The sequence below is a fragment of the Uloborus diversus genome, chromosome 4 (genome assembly GCF_026930045.1).
Source record: "Uloborus diversus isolate 005 chromosome 4, Udiv.v.3.1, whole genome shotgun sequence".
Classification (NCBI taxonomy): Eukaryota; Metazoa; Arthropoda; class Arachnida; order Araneae; family Uloboridae; genus Uloborus; species Uloborus diversus.
Genome location: NC_072734.1, coordinates 121,277,139 through 121,292,913, shown reverse-complemented (window position 1 = coordinate 121,292,913; position 15,775 = coordinate 121,277,139). Strand labels below are relative to the sequence as shown.

At 30.9% G+C, this 15,775-nt stretch overlaps 1 protein-coding gene across 1 annotated transcript in view; it reads right to left on the bottom strand.

Annotated features, from left to right (window-relative positions):
* The window catches only part of LOC129220803 (dynein regulatory complex protein 11-like), a 77,966-nt gene extending 70,198 nt beyond the window's left edge, over window positions 1-7,768 (bottom strand). The window contains exon 1 of the mRNA XM_054855234.1: window positions 7,707-7,768. Coding sequence (XP_054711209.1) covers window positions 7,707-7,768 — 62 coding nt within the window. The remainder of the gene's footprint in view (window positions 1-7,706) is intronic.
* Between the last annotated feature and the right edge of the window lie 8,007 nt (window positions 7,769-15,775).

Below are 15,775 nucleotides of genomic sequence, written 5' to 3'. Positions count from 1 at the left end.
AATAAATACCTTTGTGCTGAATAGTAAAGTCAGAACAAACAACGTAAGTAGAAGCACAAATTTGTAAATTACCGCAGACACGTGTTTCGGCGTTACAGGGAACGCCTTTTTCAATGCAAAAATAATGAGCTTATGGATGAAAAGACATCCGACAAAAGCCGACTTTTGTCGGATGTCTTTTCATCCATAAGCTCATTATTTTTGCATTGAAAAAGGCGTTCCCTGTAACGCCGAAACACGTGTCTGCGGTAATTTACAAATTTGTGCTTCTACTTACGTTGTTTGTTCTAACCTTGGTTATATTCTATTTTCAGAAGTTTTTTTTTTTTTTTTTTTGTCGATAAGCACAATATAACAAGAGGCTCCTGTACATGGACGGATTTATGGGGGGTCAGAGGGGGGCAATGTCCCCCCAGTTTTGGGAGGACTTTATGTAGTAACAACACATCTTCCAAAAATTAAAAAAAAAAATCATTATTTTTTCGTTTTTGAATAGTTTAGAGGAGCATGGGTGGATTTATGGGGGGGGGGGGGGGCGAAGGGGACAATGCTCCCCAGTTTTGGGAGGAGCTTATATAGTAACAATTTATCTTTCAAAACCTTATAACAAAAAAAAATCATGATTTTTTCTTTTTTGAATAGGAAATTAAAGTTTATTTTTTCTTTTAAACTTAAAATATCCGTTTCTTACAAAGTTTGAACAATACTGTACAAGTGTATAATCTACTACTCAATTTCCGAGGCTGGAAAGTGCAAATTATTAATAGGTTCTAAAATCCCTGAAAAGAATTGGTGCAGTATAGCCTACAAGGGCTCTTGAACCAAAAACCCAATCTAACCAACCAAACCTTGAAAATAATTAGACAAGTCTTTGAAACTCCTAAGCAAAGTGTGCTTCAATTTTATTTCTTATCAAGTGTATAAATTAAGAATTGTTCAAATGGGTAGTATGTTACTCTCTTGATACCTATTCTCTAAATCTGTGCACCATTTCTTTTAAAGTATTAAGTTGCATCACAAAGCACTTTTAAAGCGTAAAACATTAAAAAAAATTATTTGCCTATTTCTTCCAATTAACCCTTATAAGACTTCAAAATGCAGAATTTTATATCCATTTTAGATAATTTCCTCCGGGGGAGTAACTCCTGGGCCCCCTAAAACTGGAGATATTCTATATTCCACTTAAAAGGGAGCACTGCGTTACTCTCTTAATACCAGCCCCCTCTGTTTTAAGGTCAATTTAAAAAGGACAGCATGATTACACACAGTAATGAAAATGACACATAAAAAAGTAAAGAATGGCCTTACGCATCACAGAAAACAGACAAAAACATGGGAGGAGGGGAGGGCAATTAAAAATGTTGCTCAAAAAAAAAAAAAAAAAAAAAAGAAAATCCTGCCCCGCCCCCCAGGAACTCAGTCCTAAATCCGCCTATACTCCTGTATTTTGTGATTGGAATGGAACTTATTTTTAACTCTCACAATGTGGGGTTATAGCCTGAAAAAAAGCCTAAGTAAATTTCCCTTTGGTACCAATATTGTTTTGAATGTCTCTAAATGCAATTATTATAAGTTAATAAATTAACGACTTCACTAGTGGAAATTAATTTTTGGATTTTGTGCCTTTTGCAGTTTATTGTTGAAAGAATAGTTATGAGAGTTCTTGATTTGGGGATGGGGGGGGGGGCTAGGTATTTAAATGAAAATGATAAGTTTGTAAATATTTTACAATCATCATTTTTGTACATATTTTAGGGATTGCATTTCATGATCTGAAACAATTGAATTTCGCTTTTTATAAAATAAATTTTCTATTCACAACTTTGTACAATTTTAAATTTGGGATACTTTTACTCAAAATGTTTTTTTTTTTACTTATTAGAATACATAGAAATTGTGCTTGACTCCTAAATTTTATGCAATATTTTTTTATTTTACACAACTTTACTATTGAATGCACTTCTGTATGATTCTAATATATGGAAATTTTATCATTTACTTCTACATTTTTTTTAGCTTACAGAAATGGTTAAATGACAGAATTTTCTTCATACCCTGTATTAGGTACATCTAAGACATCCAATATAATTTGAATTCTCCTGTTTTCCAGAATAATTGTGTGCAACTCTAATTTCTTATTAAATGTTAATGGAATATGTTTGTTTTCTAATTTTTTAAATTTAATGTTTAATACTATAATTTTACATTAAACTAGAATAGTATTGTGTATGAAAATACTTCATATTTTACTACTAACATTTTCTTATTTTATTCTTGCTTGACTTTAAGCTTGTTAAATTTCACTACATTTAACTCTTGTCCAGAATTTCAATAACTGATAGAAGTTCTGGAAAAATGAGATTTTTTTTTTCTTCAGGGTTTTAAACCTGTATTTATATTGTTTTTAAAGAGTTGATTGGCTTTTTAAAAAACATTTTATAACTTAATTTTTGATTTATTTATTTTTGACTCTTTTTGGTTAATTTAATGCATTGCTCAATATTAAGTTGATTTTACTTGATGGATTTATTTCCTAATGCTCTTTTTCCTAATGCAGTAACTTATAGAACTCTGGAAGAATAAAAGTTTTCTCAAAGTCTTTTTAACCAAAATATTTTGTTCTGTTTATTGTGTAATGTTTTGTAAAAAAATGATTTGATTAATTACATTCCTTTTGTGTTACATTAAAGATGAATATTTATTAAATACATTTATTTATTTATTTTTTCAAATGTTTTCTAACAGTATTATTGTTTTCAATTTTATTTATTGTCAATTTGTATCATTATTCTGGATTTCATTGACTTTTTTAAACAATATTTCAAAATAAGAAATAGCATTTGTAAGGTATATTTTACATATCTTTTGTTGTAACTTACGATATAGTAGTTACAAACCATGTCAATGTCAAATAATTTAAGCTTAGCTTGAGATAATATTTCAAGTTGGCTTAAAATGTACTAAGAAAGATACGTTTTTAAAAAAAGTTTAAATTTTGATTATAAAGTTTATAAAGTGAAAGTTCTGCCATGAAATTATTTATAGCAGATTGAAATTATGTTTGTTTAAATTCATAGTGAATGAGAAAAAAAAGTTTTCTTTTTTTTATTGATAAATTGCTATGTATATACATTTTATCGACTAGTTCAAACAATTAAAATTCATATCATCTATATCTTTTCTTTCTTTTCTTCCATTTTTTCTTTTTAAATTTCATGTTTACTCAAAATGCAGTTTCTTCTTAAGTGTAACATAATTGTTTTAGCATTTCTGAATACATATTAATTAATTTACTTATTTTTCTTAGTTCAGTAGATAGTCTATTAGTTTAAATAATGGAAATTTTAGTTCATGAAAGAAAAGGGGAAATTTAATTCATTTTGCTGCTATTAAAGAAGATAGTTTTAGAATTTTATGTGTTTTTAATTCTATATATGTATGCTAAAACTAATGGTGCTGCTGATATTCTCATTTCTAGTTGAGAATATCAGCAGCACCATTCATCATTACTATTATTCATTTGTAAATAAATTGAATATTTCAAGTAAAATATTTATTTTACCTTTTGAAGTATGAGGTTATTCCGCATTGAAAATATTCTGGATAATGTATTATTTAAAAAAAAACCTTTGCTTTTGAAAATTGCCTGGTATTACCATTAGCTGAATTGAAATGATTTCCTTTGTGTCAGCTTGAATACATAGACAAATTCCACACTGTTTTTCAGATTTGCAATGAATTGTAAATTTGTGCTGAACAACATTGGATTTGTTATTGTTTTCAATATATATGATTTCCAGTTATCCACACTTTTACTTAACATGTACCCCTTTTCTGCATATAATAGATGTGTATTACATCTGTATGAACATTGTAAAGCCAGTAACAATTAATAATTAAATAACACATACTGACTTCAAAATTGTCTTCCATAAAAATTTTGGGAATACTTTGTGTTTAATTAAACAACACTATTTTTTCTTTTTTAAAAGTAATTTCTGAAATATCTAATTTTCATAAGCTTATTAAATAGGTTTTTAAATATTTCATTTTCAATAAATTTGATTTTGTAATTAATTATATTAAGTCTTTGGTCATTTTTTAGGAGCAGTGACTTTTACTGCTCCAAATTGGTTATTAAAAGTAAAATAAATGTTTAAAATAACAGAATACTCTAAAAATCAAACTGATTAGTGAAATATTAGGAATAAATATAAAAATGTTTTCCAGTTAGAATTTTATTTTTCAACTTTTTGTACTGCTGTCCAAAGAATTTTGCTTTTTAAATTTTGAAGTATAATATTAAATATTTTCAAATTGTTTACAGATTTCATTAAAAGATTATGGCTCATTTAATTATTTCCTTTTTGTTTTGTTTTCCTCATAAAATCTTTAGTTGACTATTAAAACAGGACAGGGCAAAAGGTTAAGATTTATCGAGTATAACTGGAAATAGTAATAATGACCTAAGAGCAGTGTTTCTGAAAATTAGTTTATCATATAATTTTGAGAGTACTTAAACCACAAGATGGTTTTATAAATACGTTAACATCCTAATGTAGGCTGATAGCTTTGAAAATAAAGCTATTTTCTGCAAAAACTAGTGAACATTTGAGTGCAAAAACATTTTCATTTGTTGGTTTGATAGCGGAACTCATACATTGTTGTATGTCTTTTCCTTTTCTTTTCTTTCTCATTGATTTTCTTTTTATGTTTCTATTTGCTTTTGAAGTGTATTATTTGCTTAACAAATATTTTTCCCAGACTAAGATAGAAATATATGAGGAAAACATTCCAATTGATCCGTCTTAACCAGGCCTTACTGTGCATTCACCTCATATGCAAACGATAGTTTTGATCGATTACCTCTCCATGATATTCACATGTATTAGTATTTAGACTTATCTTTAGTCCACAAAAATGTTTTGAGTAATATTATGTTTTAGTGCATTTTAATGAAGTAAATATTACTTGATATTTTTATGCAATTATTAAACTTGCAAATCAACCGAGCATTCTTTTTTCCAGGACCAGAAACTAATGCTGCTACTAGAGCCTTTGTTACTGACTGTTTTAGAGCTGAGGAGCAAATGTATGCTTGTCAGTTTTGTTCTTACACTTCTTTTCATAAAGTGAATTTTGAATCCCATGTGGTCACGCATACTGGTGAGAGGCCATACAAGTGCACATTATGCAGCAAAGGATTTACACAGAAACATAATTTGCAATATCATATGCTGATACACCGGGGTCTCAAACCTTTCGTCTGTGGTGTCTGTAAACAAGGATTCCGTCGTAGCTATTGCCTAAAGTTGCATAAGGAGAAGCATAATCATTAAATAATTAGCAATAATTGAAACTGACCTAGCTGTTATATATAAATCAAAATCTCATATTCAAAGGCTTGGATTTTGACACTTTAAAGTTTTATTTAATATCTACTTAAGAGAGACTCTCCATTTGGTGGGGAAGCTGGGTGTTCAAATTTTCTTGTAATGTCATTCTGCAAATAGAGGTGTCACATAAAAAAATGGATGGCAGCTCTTTAGGAATGCATATGGTTTCTCGAGTGCTAAGAAACACTACACTAAACAAAAATAAAACAAACTGAAGAGAAACAAATTTGCTCTTTAACTTACACAAATGCAATGAATATGGGGTCTGGGCAAGGGGAGTTGGGGGGGGGGGGCATTTATTCAAAGATTTGAAGAGAGATTTTTCCCAATTTATATCTTACCTAAAAGAAAAATGTTTTTACCAAATGAAAGTCTTTGATACTGAGTGACTTTATATAAAGATATTGAACAACTGTTTAATGAACATATTTAAAGGTCTTCTTTAGGTTAAAGAATTGAAAAGTGTTAGGAGTTGCTTTTTGTTGAATGAAAAATACAGTAGACCCTCGTTTTACGCCGGGGTTACATTCCACGGAAATGCCGCATAAATTGAAACCGAGTAAATTGAGACCTAATAGTAGTGTTAAAATAGGGGTTAGGTTCCGTAGATAAAAAAATACTTCATTCTAGTGATGATTAATTGTTTAATAAGTTTAATGTGGCATAAACTAATTTCGTGCTTTTATAAAGAAGGCTATGATAGTCTTTTGGCAGTCATTAAGCATTTTTCTCTTAATTCTTTGAAAAGTATTTACGCATCGATGATCACTTGCGTCATTTCCATGATAGAATCTTCCTTCACTAACAAATCTGAAAAATCATTTATATTGTCTAGGAATGGCTCAAACTTTTCAATGTGAACGTTTTTGGTTGTGTGTCACCAAAGTTGGTATCCTTATTGGTTTTAGCTTCCTTTGTCACTCCTGAAAGCCCTTTTTCCAGTGAGTTCTGAACTGTGTGAGTTTAATAATTTTACTTCTGGAAAGAGCTCTGGAACCAATCGCATAAAATGTCTCCAAGGATCCAAGTTCGGTTATTAGCATGCCAAAATGCTGTGTATTATGTGGAATCTGAAATCTTTAGGAGTTTGGATTTTGAAAGAGAGGAAAATGTTATCTGTTTGCCTTGCCGCATTCGCGTAAAATAAAATAAAGGTGTCAAATCTTAAACCGCGTATAATCGAAACCGCTGCCAAAATTAACTCCGTGTAAAATGAGGGTCTGCTGTATTAAAAGTAAACATTATAATTGAATCAGAGACTTGTTTGATAAATATATTTTTGAAGCGAAATGAAATGTTTGAAGTATCACAATATTTCATAACTAATAGTTTAATTTTCTCTCTTTTATTTGTAAATGCTTAAATGTAATCTCTGCCCCCCCCCCTCATTTTTTTTCTTTCTTTCTTCATTTATTTATTGTTAGACTTTGGCAATTTCCAATACTTCAAATAATTTTACTTTTTTTGTAATAATTTACTCATGACTTCTATATAGATTTATATCTCAGTAAACTTCTTTTGGTTTTTCCACTATTAAAACTTTGACTCAACCTAATCTGGCCAATCTTTGATGATCGCACTTGTACTGTGTGACAGAATAGACTCAGAAAGCTATTGAAAGTGATTCTCCCTCTGTGCCCCCTCCCCCCTTCAAGTCAAAATCCAAGTTTAGGTGAAGTATGAGTGAAAAATAAAGTACAAATGTTTTAGATTACTCTACAAATGATTTTTTGATAATATTTTTAAAGTTTACATCACAAAGTATCTATGCAATAACCAATGATAAACTTGATATTAGTTGATGCTTTTTATAAGAGCCAATTGTGCATTAGGCATCTTTCTAGGTAGGCTTATGTTTCACTCACATAGTATAAAACGGGAATTTATGTACATTGTGTATAGATTCATGTACAGTTGATTCTCAATATTTCCAACTCATGCTTGTTGAATTTCTAATGCTGGCAGTAAAGTTTTGAATGAAGTATACTCCAGGACAAAAACCAGAAATTCTTCAAGGAGGGGGCCATTGTTTTTTACCTGATCTCTCACAACGTATTTAATTTACAACTGCTGCAGGGGTGCAGGGGTCACATCATCAGTATTTAAAACAACTAAAATATAGAGATTAATCCTAAGAGGTCTGCGGACTTATTTCTTTCCCTTTCCATTGATAGCCGTATTCTAAAACTGCATTACAGAAATTCAATTTTATAATATTGCCGAGGGAATGTTTAGAACCCCCCTCCTCCTAATCTTTCCAAAAGTTTTCGAAAATTGCACATTTTGTAAAAAACAAATTCAAAAAATTACCCAAGGAAAGTCACTGAACCCATTTTTTCTTCCAACACAGCCTGAGATGTTGATGATCGCATCTTTAGGACTTAACGTCATGTCAACAATTCATTTTTAACCCCTCAATTCGGAAAAAATTGCCAAGACAGCGCCCCTCAAGGGAGGAGCCATCGTCCCTCCCACGTATCCGTCCTTGAGTATACTTCAACTAATCTGGGACTTATTATGTTAATCATGCATCAAATAGCATTTTAATTTATTTTACTTATAGATAGAATTATATTTTATGCATCATAGCTCAAGGGCATTTGCAAAATAGTTTCATGTGAAGTTTCTTTAAAAAAAAAGTCATCAGATTACCCTAATTTTTTGATTTGTTTTGACCTTACTCTGTGAACAGAGAAGTTGCACTTATACTCTAGAGCAGGGACTCTCAATCATTTGTCTGGCAGATAGCGCTGCTCCACAGTAAACTTTGGCAGGTCCTCAGATTAAGATATTGGGCCTGATTAAGATATTGGGAGGCCCTAGACCAAACACTTTTTTTTTGGGGGGGGGGGGGTCCTCTGTAGTCAAACCTTTTAAAATAAGCCATTAGTTAAAACAATTTTAGCCAATTGGGGGTCTTTAAAAAGCAGAGGCCCTAGGCCAGGGCCTAATTGGCCTATTCATTAATCATGCCCTACAGATTTTCATCTGTCTTGTACCTCATGCAAGAGAAAAATCATACCCTGCACACAAAAAGAGGTGTTTTTGGGATCTAGAATCTATACGTTTGCTTTTAAAGGTGTTCAGTATTAAAGTATGCTCATGCTTGTCACTATTTATAAAAACTGGAATAGATATTGTAATTTTTTAAATATTATTCCACCATTTGTTTGTCAAAAGTTTATATTTTCATTGATAATCAGAAAAATTATTACTTGCCTTTGTATTGAGATTATTTTGTAAATTAATGAAACATGTTGCTATTAACTTATTAGATTTTTTTTAATACTGTAAAATTCAAAAAACACTGATTCGGGAAATGTTTTTCCAAAATTTACTAGTCTTCAAGCCAAAAAGTTTGGGAAACAATGCTCTAGAGGATTAAAATAAGCAAAATCTAATGCTTTCCATGAAACATACAACCTTTCATTACAGTTTAAGACAATAAAAATGCTTTTTCTGTTAAATTTTTATATTGAAACCACAATAATTTCTGCATCATCAAAATGTAACTTGAAACTTATTTTTTAAAGATCTGACTAGTATGGAGGTTAATGCTGCAACCCCCCCCCCCCCTTTTTTTGTAGTGTTCTGGGTAACTAGTCCTTTTGTTTCTCTGAACAGACCCTTAAAAAAATAATTCAATGTATTTTTTGAACGTTTAATAAATTTTATTTAACTTAGTTAAAAACTAATTGCAAAGTACAAATGGAATTTTTCTGATAGAAACCTGTTTGTGTGAATGTATTTTTTGAAATAGATTATATTGTATTTTTAACTTCATATACATATAACAAGTACAAATTTTATAATAATGAAAGAAAAACCTGCTTGGAATAAATGCATAGTATCAAATTTTTTTTTCTTTTTTACAAATAATGTTTTTTCTAAGGATCTACTAAGAATTGTTATGAATTTTCATTGCTTTATATGACTTGACTTCATGACTAATAATTTTCTACCATGCCTCATACTTGTATTTAATTAAGTCTTTGAAAGGTATGGTAAATGTGTTTCTAACTGTTCAAGTACAAATATACATCAAGCACTCTAGTTAAAGTTAGTTTTTAAAAAATATATGTGGCAATGTTTAGAGTTAAATATTTTTGCTATTTAAATTCATTGTTCTCATATTTTAAGTAGAAACCAATTTACTGAAAGTCATTTTAGAGGAACCTCCTATTTGAATTGGTTAATAATCATTAAAATTTTGAGTGCTGGCCTTAAAATTATTCTAAGTACAAAAATGTACTGTCAGACATGTGATTTTTCAGTATTTTTAATGAATTCAATAATTGTTGACAGAGCAAAATACTGTTCGCAAAAAAAAAAAAAAAAAAAAAAAGAAAGAAAGAAAAAAGAAAAGAAAGGGCATTACAGGCTTAACTCAATGTCTGCCAATTAATTTCATGCATCCAATTAAAATAGTGAACTAAGTAGAGACAAAAACCCACAGGGGAACTTGCTGGTGTAATACAACAGACTTACAATGTTGTGTTCCAGCACTCTTAGTTCTCACAGCGATGCTATTTCAGTACTTTTCATCCTATATGGGTCGCATGTCGGTTCTGTTAAACAGAAAAAAAAAAAAACTTTCCAACGTTATTTACGGAATTTCTTTCTCTCCCTTCTCACTTTCGGAAGGATTCACCTTCATTTTTTATTAGTACATATGACATGAGGCATTGAGAAGCAAAGGGATGCAAGTAGACATTTTCAAGTTTTGAGTAAAACAGGTTTAAAGTTCCGGTACTCTCTTTCCTTAAAACAGATGTGTGCTTCACCTACCATTTGTACTGCTTATCTCTGAATTTTTAATGTTGGCACTTACTTCCTTTTGCTTCTTACTGCCTCCTATGTGGTTTAAATATTCACAAAACCCTTCCTTGTGGCCCACGGACCAAATATTTGAACTCCTTTTCCCTTCCAAAAAGAATAACTAGTACCACAGTACTGTCTCTCTACGGTTGCTATGGTTAAGCAAAGGTCCAGTTTAGGTGACTTTTATCTTAAGGAGGAGGAAAAGTAAAAACTTGAAGCACATGTTTCAATGTGACTTTGCTTAATTTAGAGGCTAGCACACATCTGAAAAGCAGACAACCCTAGAAAATAATAAATGCATCCAGTTCCTCCTGTAAACTAGATGTCAGCCTTTCCATCTCATCGGTGGTTCAACTATTTGTATTATTGTACTGAATTAAGTATTGGTGCCAACCTGCTCTTCTCATATCGTAAAAAGTTAAATAGTTCAACCATTAATTGGTGAAGTGAGATGTCTTAAACCCCAGAAGAGTTGGACTTTTGGATTCAAGCAATTTGCAATATTTGCACATATGGCTTTATTTACATATAGGTATTCCATTCGCCATTCACATTGCTGTTTCAACTAAATAATATAAAAGTACAGTCAACTCTTGATAACTCGAAGCCTTATAACTCGAATATTCCTTTGTCTCGAAGTTTTTGTTCAATCCCAAAATAATTTAGTGTTTTCAATACAAAGTTGACTCTATTACTCGAATGTACTCCTTTTAAGTCGAAGATTTTAGAAGTTAAGCAGAAGTCGGCAAAAATGGAAAAAAGTAGCCCCTTTGTATTAAAAGACACTTAAAAGCAATGCAAACTAAAGTTAAGAAATTGGGCCGAAGACATAAACGGCTTTTGAAACTACTTTTAAAAAACTGCTATTAAAAATTTTTCTCTTCAAAAATATTTTTTATGTTTGTGAAGTACTAATCATTTACTTTATCCAAACTATATATATGTGTTGTTATCAATCTATTATCCACTATTTCTTTAAAATAAAATAGAAATTACTTTTAAAAAGGCTCAGAAAGGAACTTCCGATAACTCAAACTACAGATAACTTGAAGGTTTTAGCTGTTCCTTTGGGACTTTGAAGAATCAAGAGTTGACTAACATTGAAAATTTTCCTAATTAAATTTCCTAAATTTATAGAGGCACAAGAAAAATATTATTAGGGTCACAACCCCACCTCACCATGGGCGCCCATATGCAAAATTTTAAGGGGGGGGGGGCTCAGACATTTCCCCCCATGGAAACTGATTTCAGTACAGTTTAGAGTTATTAAAATTTGACATTTTTAATAACTTATTCATTAATGGCTTGAGAAGAAATGTTTTTACATTTTTATAAAGAAAAAAGTAATAAAAACAATAATTCTAATTTCTAAGGTGGGGAGGGATTGAGCCCCCACTTGCCCCCCTATATAAGTGCCCTTGCACCTCACCACTCATGTTATAGAAAAATCACCTCCCCTGTTAAGGGTTAATAACTTATTGAAATAGAATATTATTTTCCTCTATAACAATTTTTTTTAGATTTTTTTCTGCATATATTTTGTCTTATCAATTAAGTTTGCTCATATTGCGTGGTTTTGCTATGGTCATACCGATATTCTGCCTCTTGTATTATGCAAACTTTTTGCTATGGCCACTTTTCATGCTTTCAATAAGAGATATTTCAAAAGTTTTTTTAGCATATTTTTATTGTGATTTTAAACTTGTTACTGAAGTCAATTGCATAATTAGGTTTATTTTGAGTTATATTTTAACTGACATGTACTAATTGTATTTTAAATGTGCCAAAGCAAGTAACCTTTTTCAATGAAATCACATTTCAATGACAAATAAATGTTGTTTAAAATATCTTTTGAGTACACGATCATAAATACTAATTTCTAGTCTTGTTTGCAGCACTAAAATGTGCTCATGTTCTTGCTAATTCAGTGGAGAGCTTATCATTTTTATATATATTCCTATTGATTTGCTCTTTTATATTCATTTTAGACAAAATGGAAGCTTTTTCTGGCTGATGATATACAAATTGAAAAGTTCTGTTGAAAATGGAAATAATTCCTTTTTAAATAGTTTGACAGTTCCATTATGAAAATTTAGTAACTCCTTTCTTGAATGTATTAATTGTAGCAGTAGCAATCGTCAATCCACTGAAAAGTGGACTAATTATGGCTCTGAAGGAAAAAAAAAAAGAATTAAGAATGCAGTTTCAGTTTTGTGCCTTTAAAACCGTGTTTATTACTCATGGCATTTATTTATTATTTTTATTCACTGTAATCCATCTTTCTCTTGAAAAATGTTTTTTAAGGAATATATTTATGACCGACACCTATAAGATAAAAGAAATTATAAAAAATTTACTTGATTTTTTGTGTAAATCACAAAAGTTTCAAATTTGCAACACATTTTGGTATGATTATGATGACATCAGTTTCTCACTTTCACATAAACATTAACACATTGCATGCTGCCAGGTATCTGGAATTGCATGTCATCATATTAAGGTGAAACACTTGCATATACTTTCTGCTAATCAAGGGCGTGTTTTATCTCGCACTTGATATATTGTCTTATACATTTTACATTTCTTATGTTTTGAGAAATATGGCATAAGATTTTTGTAAGCATTTCAAACCTGTGACCAGAGAGTTACAAGACAAAGGGGCTAAAATAAAAGTAATCAGTTTTGATTTGATTTAAATGTTATTGTAGTTATACTCACTTGACTTCTGTTTTAACAAAAAGAAAAAAAATAATAATAAAATAAATAAATAAAATAATACAGGGTGAAAGTCCGACTTCAGAAGAAAACATTTTGCTCTTAAAAGTTCTAGAAGCAAGATGTTTAAATAGCCATGACATGACATGCTCCAATTTTTTGTGTTTCTGCTCAATTGAAATTATTTTTTTTCAGTTACTATTGTAGATTTCAATGCAGGGTGTGAAATGTATTTTAACAGTCTAAGTCTTTTTGCATTCACAAAAAATGTATTTTCATGAATGCGCATTAGAATACATGGGTTGGCTCTCCAAATAGCATCCAGGTACATATCTTGTTTTCAAAAGGTTTATTTAGAATTGCATGTTATTAAAATTAAAAGGTGAAATACTTGCATATACAGTAGTATCTGCTTAATGTGATCCCAGTTTATGTGATCAATCACTTTTTGTCAAAACCACTTGGTCTCAATTTTCTCCATTCATTTGCATGTCTTAAACAAGCATGTAACAAATTATTGCTTTATGTGCTCATTATATCTTTTAATGGCATCAGTTTTCGAATCAGGAATCTGAAATGATTAGAAACTTCAGTTTTACTCAAGATTTTGCTAAAAGTCAAGCAGAAAACTAAAAAATGATAAAAAATCTTTCAATAGTTGTCACGAGTTTGAGTCATGGATGGTAATCAATCAAATTTTTCTATTGCTTCCACATTAATACAATCAAAAGTTTATCAGACTGTTATAGGAAAACAGTAAGCAGAGAGTCAATATAAAAAGGGGCTAAAATAAAAAGTAATCAATTCTGATTCGATTTAGATGCTATTGTAATAATACTCACTAGATTTGTTTTGTTAAGAGCTCTTAGTTTTAAATGAAACAAAGCAAAACAGGTTGAAAATCCAACTTCAGAAGAAAATCTTTTTGGCTTTTTAAAGTTCTAGAAGCAAGATGTTTCTCGTAGCAATGACATAACATGCTCCAAATATTTGTGTTTCTACCTAATTGAAATTATCTTTACAGTTATAATTGCAGATTTCAATGTCGGGTGTGAAATGTATTTCAACTGTTTAAGGCTTTTTGAATTTAAAAAAAAGAAAGCTTGTTTTCATGAATGCACATTAACATACATGAGAAACTACTTCTACAAAAGGATGATGAATTTTTAGCTTAATTGAATTTTGAGTGAAGATGAGAGTTATTTGTTCCGAAGTTGTGTACTTAATGTATGACACCATGGTTCAACTTTTTAACATGGTTTGAACGTGTTAAAAACAGGGGTGCCCGCCCCCTTAAGAGCAAGGGCGCCTCCCTAAATGAACGAAATAACGAAGACCCCTCTCTTTAAATCAAGAGCACCCTCCCAAAAAAGGGAAAAAATACCCCTCAAAACACCCCCACCCTAAAAATTTCAATGGTGCAGTCTGCGCCATGACCCTCCTAGGTGAGCACCCCTGTTATAACATAAACAACTTAACATGGTTTAAGTTTTTAACCGGTTTTATAAATGATGAAAGAAAATTAGCTTTTCATTGAATCGTCCGATTGTTTGCAAATACATTAACTGATATTATATTGCAGGAAATATAAAACAAATATCTTAGTGTTAAACAAGTGCCTATTGTACAGGGGTTAGAAATTTTACAAAGAGCACAGACACCACTGGTTCAAATCCCGATAAATAGTTTCTGTATACTCAAGTGTTAGTCATGTTTTGAGTGATTGTAAACTTATTGGGAAAAAAATACTTTTTGATGGTTTGAAGGCCCCTGTGACAATGGATGTTTTGAGGCCCATTGACCTATTGTAGAAATATGTAAAACATTTATTGTGTGCATTTTTGAATCCTCGCTGTTACCCGTATGGTCCCTGGGGCCCCTCATAATTGAAGCGTGTAGCTGCAAAAGTAGGTACTTCCAATTTAAGTTTTGTCACAAATGCATTTTTTTAAACTTTAATATTTATTTTTCTTTTCCCTTCAATACTTAAGTTGTATTTTCCTGCTTTTTTTTTTTTTTCCGCGGGCGATGTATAATCTGCAGGTCCTGAAATCGGTCTGAAGAAAAAAAAAATCTCGTATAATCCGCGGATAATACAATGTTAAAAAAAAGTTTTGATTTAAAATAAAATTTTAGCAACTAGATTAAAAACGTGAAGAAGTGATTTACTTTTAAGGTATAGTCAAAATTAATCGAAAAAATAATGATTTCTTCTTGAAATCGTTATTATAGTACATAATTGCGTAAAGACAAAGAACCGAGACAAAGGAACTAACATCTTGTGCAAATGAAGGCTTCGTCCGTAACCGTATGTTGTTTATTTTACACAGCCTGAATCGCGTTAGAGGAGCATTCAAGCTATGTAAAATAAACAACCTATAGGCAGCAATAGAACATTCAAGCTATGTAAAATAAACAACATACAGGGCAGCGGAAACTGTCTCTATTGGTGAATCATACCGTGAATATTGAGGTTCAATGCGTTGTTGCTGAGAAGAAAAATCACAGATAATCCATGGCAGCGTATAATCCACTCCTCATTATCTTTACACATTTTTAACAGATAATTCGCGGATTATACGCAGGAAAATGCAGGCTAACAACCTGAGACAGTGGGAGAGTTTCACAATAATCCCCTCCTAAATGGATCAAACAAAACAGTAAAACTTATTGTAAATCTTTTCTTTTGTAGTTTCAGATATGTGAATCCCCCCCCCCCTTTTTTTTTGGAAATACCGATTTTTGCAGCTCTACGTTTCAATCGCAACATAGTAAATCCACCACTGCTGAAGAAAGAGAAATGTTTGGAACATAAAATAACAAACGTTCGAAGCTAGGGTTGT